The sequence below is a fragment of the Anarhichas minor genome, unplaced genomic scaffold (assembly GCF_050575085.1).
Source record: "Anarhichas minor isolate MPS153535 unplaced genomic scaffold, ASM5057508v1 ptg000049l, whole genome shotgun sequence".
NCBI lineage: Eukaryota > Metazoa > Chordata > Actinopteri > Perciformes > Anarhichadidae > Anarhichas > Anarhichas minor.
In genome coordinates, this window is record NW_027466495.1 from 2,623,910 (window position 1) to 2,632,138 (window position 8,229).

At 41.1% G+C, this 8,229-nt stretch overlaps 1 protein-coding gene across 1 annotated transcript in view; it reads right to left on the reverse strand.

Annotated features, from left to right (window-relative positions):
* kcnip4a (potassium voltage-gated channel interacting protein 4a) overlaps positions 1-7,469 on the reverse strand; it is a 90,237-nt gene extending 82,768 nt beyond the window's left edge. The window contains exon 1 of the mRNA XM_076112348.1: positions 7,331-7,469. Within this exon, the coding sequence (XP_075968463.1) occupies positions 7,331-7,469 (139 nt within the window). The remainder of the gene's footprint in view (positions 1-7,330) is intronic.
* Between the last annotated feature and the right edge of the window lie 760 nt (positions 7,470-8,229).

The following is an 8,229-nucleotide window of genomic DNA, read 5'->3' on the forward strand; positions in this document are numbered from 1 at the left end:
TTCAGCCATCAGTCTCCGTCTCTTTTCCTGTACATGCACTGTCCCCTATCTGTTCCTTCCAATGTTTCTCCTGCTAATTACTATTCCCTTTCTCTCTCTCAACTTCTCTATTGTCTCATTTGTCTCTCTCTCTCTCTCTCTGTGTTCTATTCTTCACCTTCCACCATGTATCTGCTCGCAGATGTCTCTCTTGGCTGCAGTGGTCTGATTTGCTTCCACTTCCACAGTATCTTACCCTGCTTGCTTGTCCCACAGGCTTAACTGCAGGGTAATGGAACATAAAACTGAGTATTCAAATGGCAATAGCATTAAAAACCTCTCGAAGGCCTTTACACATCGGGGGCAGGGCGAATAAACCGTCAGTTGCAGCACTTTTAAAATAAAAGGTTCAAATACATTTACGCAGGCAAAGGACCGTCTTCTTGAATCCTATTGACCCAGAGCAGCGTCTGGCCGTCTCTCTGAAGTAAACTGTTGTATAGCCTGAGTTAATGTAAGCTATTCTATTGAGTTTCTTTTTGGTGAAATGCTCTTGAGTGAATTTGAGTTCCCACTGGCAAATATTTACGCAGTGTCGAGGGGTTTTACTGTGAAAGGTACGAACAGAAGGAGTGGATCTGGCATGTGCTGCATTAGTCAAGGTTGAAAGGAGTAATAAAGTTTGCCGTCTCAGTTCAGACCACAGAGCCTCCGTGTTGTATGTATTGAATATGTCTGTTCAACAGGATTGGTTGATGGCTTTATTCGCAGTGCGAAAGCTAAGAAAAAAGAGCATCGCTCCAGGAAAACTAACACGTTCTGTGTTAAAGTACTTGTGATAAAAACAATTTAAAAAAATATATTCATGTGCGAATAAAAATCGCTCAAAAAACAACCACCACCTGGTTGAAAAGTCTTTAAAGATGCATTACACAGGGACATGACAATTAAACAGCATGCCTATAAAACTATCCAAACTGTCCCAAAATGACAATCTGCTTGCAACTTTACATCACAAACTGGCATGTAAATGTCAAAATGTTTCCAATGTGCACTTCTGAGATACGGTCCAACGCCATTCTGCAAACACATGCACTGTCGGTTGGCAGTTTCAGTGGGATGCTCCCAGTAGGACTTCAATCTCATTTCCTTTTCTTCCGACAGTGACAGGTTGATGCAGCCATCTGGGACAGTGCCCACACCTTGTTCTCCACTTGTCACTAACATGGCATGTGACATGCTTGTCATGGCAAAAATCTGCATTTGAGTCAAAGCAATACTTGAGAAAAGATTGCGATGAAGATATCCTAAGCCAGTCTGCAGTGTTGCCTATTAAAGTAGGTTTTTATTGATCGAAGCAGCAATAAAAACCTTGGGCATGTGCTCGAAAACACTGCATAATGACATCGCCATCCTTAGATTTGCAGATGATGAAAGTTTGACTTTCTGTAGCCTCCTACTGCTGCTTATGATACAGTTCTTTGTTTCAGGCCAATCAGCTGCAGGAAAAATAAAATGTTAATATCTGTGTGTGTGGGGGATTATAATTGATTAATTAATTACAAGTGATTATTCAACTTTATTTCCAGACACATGAGTCCATAAACTAGAAAAGCTTTGTAAAAATGATCTTGAACTTGGAATACATTTGACATGTATTGTGTTATTTTAATTCGGAAATGTGCAAATGCTACAGATTACTTTAAAATACCTTTACTCAAGGCATTAATATATCCCGAAATACCTCATTACAATAGGCTGGAGATGCCTATCAGTTGAACATTAAATACATCACACCTTATCAGACGCTATCCCAGGTGGGGATGTGATTGAATTTGCATGGACTTTCAGGCCTGGCAATGAACCTTTCCTGCTGCTTGGATGCTGCCTGACAAACAGGCGGGGGAGATAAATTAGACCGTGACAGGTGCGTTAAAGCAGAGTGACACAGACACAAGAAAGTCATTTCTGCCCTGCGGCAGCCAAAGGGCTTACGAGGTTTCACTGTACCGGGTATCAATCAGGGGAACCTATTTATAGAGGGGCCCGGGCCGCTGCTGGAATACAAACACTTGACTGAAGTAGGTTACCGGCAAACGGCTGCATCACCAGCAGACAAGAGGACAAAGGAAAGCGTGCGAGGACAAGACGGTGGCCAGGTGCGGGATAAGTTATGCAGAAGAGGTTGATGATTAATGACATTCACAGCCTCACACCAACTTTTCCAAAACCAATGTTGTAGTCTGCAGCTAGATGAGGAAGCTTCAAAGCTCCATGGTGTGTTTTCTGCTCAATTTAACAGGGAAGTGAGCACCTGCTGGAAGATATTCTAACTTCTACTTTCCATTGTTGATTTATCTGTTGATCTTTTGTTTTAATTGATGGTTGCGTCTATATAAAATGTAAGGACATGGAGGGAACTCCCCATCAAGTGTCACGGTGACAAATTCAACTTTCCAGAATCCAAAGATATTTTGCTAAGACAACGATCTCACCGCAGGGTTCATTTCGCAGCTGTCATGGAACTATAAAAGTTAAAGATTCGTTTTTTTGTGTGTTGTTTTTTTTGTTCAGGGATAAAGCAGTCCATATGCTTACACATGGCCTCCTCCCAGAAACTAAGAGTAACCAAGTCTGTGGAAAAACACTCAACGATTGCATAATTAATGTTGTGTGGAAGGAGTTCCTGGTATAGCTTGGACAAGAGGACCCGGCTTGGTTACAGCGATAACATTTAGCTGTATCCAATTGACAAGGGTGGAGTGTGAGTGTTATTGTCTGTCAACAGGCTACTTTAAGGTGTTTTACAAACACGGTTTGCTGGGGTCGCCTATTCTCAGACTAATCCCTGGCTGTTAGCTACTAATCCCCGGTTTCTCAACAGAGGGGCGTGGGTCATAGCCAAGTCTGACAAAGAGAACGGCAGGCTCACTGTTGCGTGACATCATGGAAAGTGTTTCTCGAATCATGTGTCCTTCGTAAACAAGGTGCAGTATTTTCTTCCTGGCTGTCACAGGTACTAGCTAGCGCCATGAATAAGATTAATGGCGGGGAAAGGTATCACTGTTGGATCCCTTCTCCCTCATTCTCCTGCAACCATTCTCACAACATATGAATCAAATGAATGACAACAGTGAGACATGTATCTGAGCCAGCCAGCAGTCCCCATGGCAATCTCTCTTCTTCCCATTTTCTCCGATCTGAGAGGCTGCATGCTGCCTCAACTTCCCCTTTAATCCATCATTGCCTTTTTCTCTTTCCACTTCAGATCTACAGAGGCCTGCACTCTTGACCAAGTGGGAGAATAGATTAAAATGAAAAGTGAGATGCTTTACCGAAAGCAAACATGTGACCTAAAATGTGATTTCTCATTCAGAAGAATCCTGCTTGCTATATAGCACTGGAGAGAAGCGCTCTCATCAAGGACACACACCCCAGGACTCTCCTAATGATCTTGAACATCATCTCCAAAGTAGAGCAGCATGGTGATTAGTATCATTTCTCAAGGTTTAAGGGTCCTTTTAGCAGTACTTCTCATCATGGGATTTGGTATCACACTGCGAAAAACCTCTGCAATTTAGCTCAATCAGTGACGGGAAGCGGTGGGATTTAGACGTGAAGTTATCAAATACATCTCGAGTAGAATTCCCAAAAGCCAGAGGGGTTAGTCTGACAAATAAAATCGATTAAGGAACACATGCAGCCTTACAATTAAAACTTCCTCATGAGGTAACATTGCTGTTAACTTGGCCAAAACAGTAAATAAATTGATTTCCAGGCCATTTCTGTGCTGTTTGAAGGACATGTCCCTGACAGGCAGTCCTAAGGTGGTGGTGTCCTAAGGTGGGAATTGAATGGCGCTGCACCGATTTTCCATGTTCTTTTGGAATAAGGGAAAAACAAAACAAGTTGGCAGATCCCACGATTGATAGCTGCTGCTGATGAACACTGATACGCTCTATGCTCCGTCTTGAACGTCCAATCATGAAGCAGAATTCGAGTCGACCATCCATCAGCAAGAGACGCATCTTAGCTATAGTGAGTGCATTTGGGGCCAACTGAATTACTACTGCAGTGCAGACACTCGCAGAATTTATGACAGTATCACTATCAGAGTGATAAAAGGACACGTGATGTGTTCAGGCGGAGCGTTGTCATGCAGGGTTGTTGTATTGGATTCTATTAGGCTGCACTGCTGTCGATGTAAGTGAGCCAGGTTAATAGCTGCAGTACGTTGAATTATTAAGAGTTAACAGTGTCAACTTTAAATCGGTCTACAGGCTTAGTGTTGTTCTTTCAGTGTTATTCAGGCATCGCTGCAGCAAATGATGTACATGTTCAGTGATATGTTGTATTGTCACTACCATATGAATCACGTTAAATTTTTAAATTTAAATAGGAACACTTATATAAGGCACTGGTAATAAACTGCTCTGAATGCAGGAAACGATGTATATGAGCATGGTTATCATTCATTTGTTCTGTAGCCTGCTGCCCTCTCCTGGCAGTAAACATGAAGTACAGCGAAGGATCTCGACCATAAGGTCTCTACCATAAGGTGTCGACAATGTTTCTCTGTGTGTGTGTATATATAGAAATAGTTAATAATATTCACAAGAACAGTATACAGTGTTACTTTTGTCCCCCCCCATTGAGTGAAAATGTAATCTTTGTAACACTTAACAGTAAAATCTTGACATACAGGACTGGATGTCATTGTTTCCTTCATAGCGACAGCAGAGATTTGTACCTTGCTCTCTCAGAGCGGAGGTCTGATCCGTGGACACAGCATGGGCCTTCTGCTTGTGTATTTCTAACAACACCCGCTTCACCTCTTTTCATCCGGAGGGTACTACTGCCACCTGGCAGGTTTATGGTGCGATCATATGCATGCCGAGAACTTATTCTGGGCAGCACAATGAATAATATTATTAGTTAGTGACGCCATCTAATGACAAGAACACCTACGAACAAACAATGTTGCTGTTAACTTATTATTACAGTACTGCTTTAACTTGTGCTCTATAAGTCATGACTTTCTTGATGTTTGTATAAAATTCAGAAATCAGACAAAGAAAAAAACGTCACTTGAAATTGAAATCCACAACTGACAGCAGTGCTCAGCAGTTTGGCAGGTGAAATTTCAATTTCATACCCAACTAAAAAGGTCGAAAACTCAATTGCTGCAATGTTATCGTAAGAAGTTACTGTCTTTCTTAATACCACTCTGGTCCTGTTTAGCTCCGTGCCCTGGGACGGAGGCAGCATGTTTCCAATGAAAAAGGAGCGGTGAACGGAATGAAAGTCGAAGCAAGTGCTCTGTCAAAATCAAAAGTGCCTTACAGAAGCACCTGGGTCCCCGTGTGGCTCCAAATACGGCCGCCAGCTCGCATGTTATCATAGGGATACTTCATGATAACTGTGCAGGTGCACACACACACACACACACACACACACACACACACACACACACACACACACACACACACACACACACACACACACACACACACACACACACACACACACACACACACACACACACACACACACACACACACACACACACACACACACACAGAGACAGGGAGAGGCTAACCAAAGCTAAGTACAAGAGGAGACTACACTGATTATGTGATCAAGAAACCGCACCTGCCCCACCGACACCGCTCTAATCAATACAAAATGAGAAAAGTTTCATATTTTTCTAAGAACGATGAATATGCATAATATTGCTATTCATATTCATGAAGAACAGCTGTTTTAGAGTCCTTCTATTGTTGTTTTTCCCCTGCAGAAAAATCTTCATTGCAGATGTCATTTAGTCCCTACAGTGAAATTCATGACTGTTTAATAGCATTCTAAATAATACCCGAACACAACCCGTTTATCCAACAAGCCATATCAATGCGGAACAACACCTAAAAGCTCCAGGTTTATGGTAATACTCGTCACTGAGCTATGAAACAATCAGCTCAACGGCAACAACGAAAACAGATGACAAGCAAAGAAACTGCAATCTCATAACTTTCACTGAGGCCAAATAAACACTATAAAACTGAAAAAGTTTTGCACAAAAATATGGAAAAAAAGCCATATTGAAAAGCCTACCAATCTTCATGATTTAAAATATATCAACCTACAGTTTATGTGCATAACACCAACTTAAATAACGATTAATAATTAGAGCACACATTTCTTTTTAATGTCAATATCTAATTGAGTTTTCATGAATCTGCTTTCAAAGAGAAAACTTTTAATTATGTCCTTGATTAAGAAAGGGGGCTTATTTCAAGTTCAGACGGATCTAAATGTGATGCAATAGCCTTATGACAGCCGAGTGTTATCCCTTTGTTTAACTGCCCGACTGACCAATACCACATCAATGTGTTTTATATGGTGACGATAGCCCGAGCGGTTTTTGGACGGAGTTCATTCTGGACTCCGGGGCTTTTGCTGCATCTTGTCTAGTCAGAACTCGGGACAGTTAATGAGTGTATAGTGTTACTGTTCAATCCAATCTCAAATGCATGTAATTAGTTTACTCAGTGGTTTTTGCAGTCCTCTTTAAGTGCACACTGTACTTCGAATATTTCTCGGACTTAGTTCTGCAGTTCTCCACTTTCTTTTGACTACGTTTAGGAAATCGTTTTTTTTTTTTTTTTGGAGAGTAAATGTTATTTTTCACTTGTAATACTTTATGTAATGAATAATACTTAATATGTGATAAAAACATTATCGACCCTAGATTCTAATTTGCCCTTTGAAGTTGACAAATTCACCAGGCACCGGTTTCTACAGAATGCATAAATAACATGGCAGTGCTTAGCCTTAGAAAATGTTTATTTTCCTCTGAAAAAGGCTGATATTTGATCCGTGCAAAATGATAATTGACTACACACACCCCTAAAAACGCCAGCTATTCCCCTTTTGCAGCAATCAATAGAGATCAGTATATATATCAGATAAAACGGATTAGTTCCAAGTGCAAACCAACAATAGTTGATCCTGCTTCCATGCAGACTAAACTGCCTCTTTAGTTTCATGGAAAAACAGTTTATTAGTCCTTCAATCTAAAAGCCAAGGTACCCTCCTATTAATCATACAAAAGACACTACAAGCCAAAACAAATCCTCTTAATTCTCTTCTTGATCATCTTTAGCCACTTTATCTAATCCGGTAATCTCTTTTACTAATCCCAGGGACCTGGGAACAACAATCTAGACTAACTCTGACTAAACTAAGAATTTGACAACCAATTATCCAACGAATGAGAGTCAATTAAATCACATTCCACCACCTTGGTTCATCATAGCTGCCATCTGTAGCCATATATCTGTGGTTTTTGTACCTTTTGGGTTTGGGGAGGCCCAGGTGATGATGCGCCGCACCAGGCAGCAGTTGAACAGGACTTTCTTGGAGAAGCCGTGGTCTTTACGGATGTGCTGAAGGTCCTCCCTCCACTGGGTCCTCTTCTTTGTTGTACACATGGCTGGAACTTCTCTATTTATAAATATAGTGTGGCATTATTTGCAAGGACTTTAACTAAGTAAGTTCTATACAGGCCCAATTATTTGGGTACTTCTCAAAGAACTGCGTGTTTAAAGTAATGACCCCTTAGCTGCCTCTGGTAAACATCTAAACACAAATAGCCACAGCAGCATGCAAAACAAACTGTCAAGTCCAGGCAATACACCTGAGAACATATGCTAATTTGGTATGTTTTATATTTTTTTTTGCCAGTTATGCATGGCCATAATGAAATGCAAGACATTTCAGCATGCCCTTTAAAATACTTAGTTTCAAGGAGGCAAGTTATTCTTCTCGGACTAGCGATGGTAAAAGTAAATGTACCAGTTAGACTGTCTTCATGCAAACTGACCTGCAATCCTTTGCCGACTCACACTGATAGATTGTCAAATTAAACCAGCAAACATCCCGAGTGTGTCCAGAGAATCATCGCAGAGTAAAATAAACTTGTATGACATTACGAAATAAAACACGACCTAGTGATACCCTACCTGAAGGTCCCATTCCAAGAGCAAAAGTTTCAAACATCGACAGATCATCAACTGCTCTGACTGGAGGACTTTTTTGGTTTGCTCACATCGCAAATGTATATCCTTCAATGAATGCACAGAAATTGAGGTCGAGTGTGAAGGCTAACTGCTATAAATTGTTCATCTGAGCATCATCTTACCTTGCAGGATAAACACACGATGTGCACACTCTCTCTGCTTCCTCAGTCTG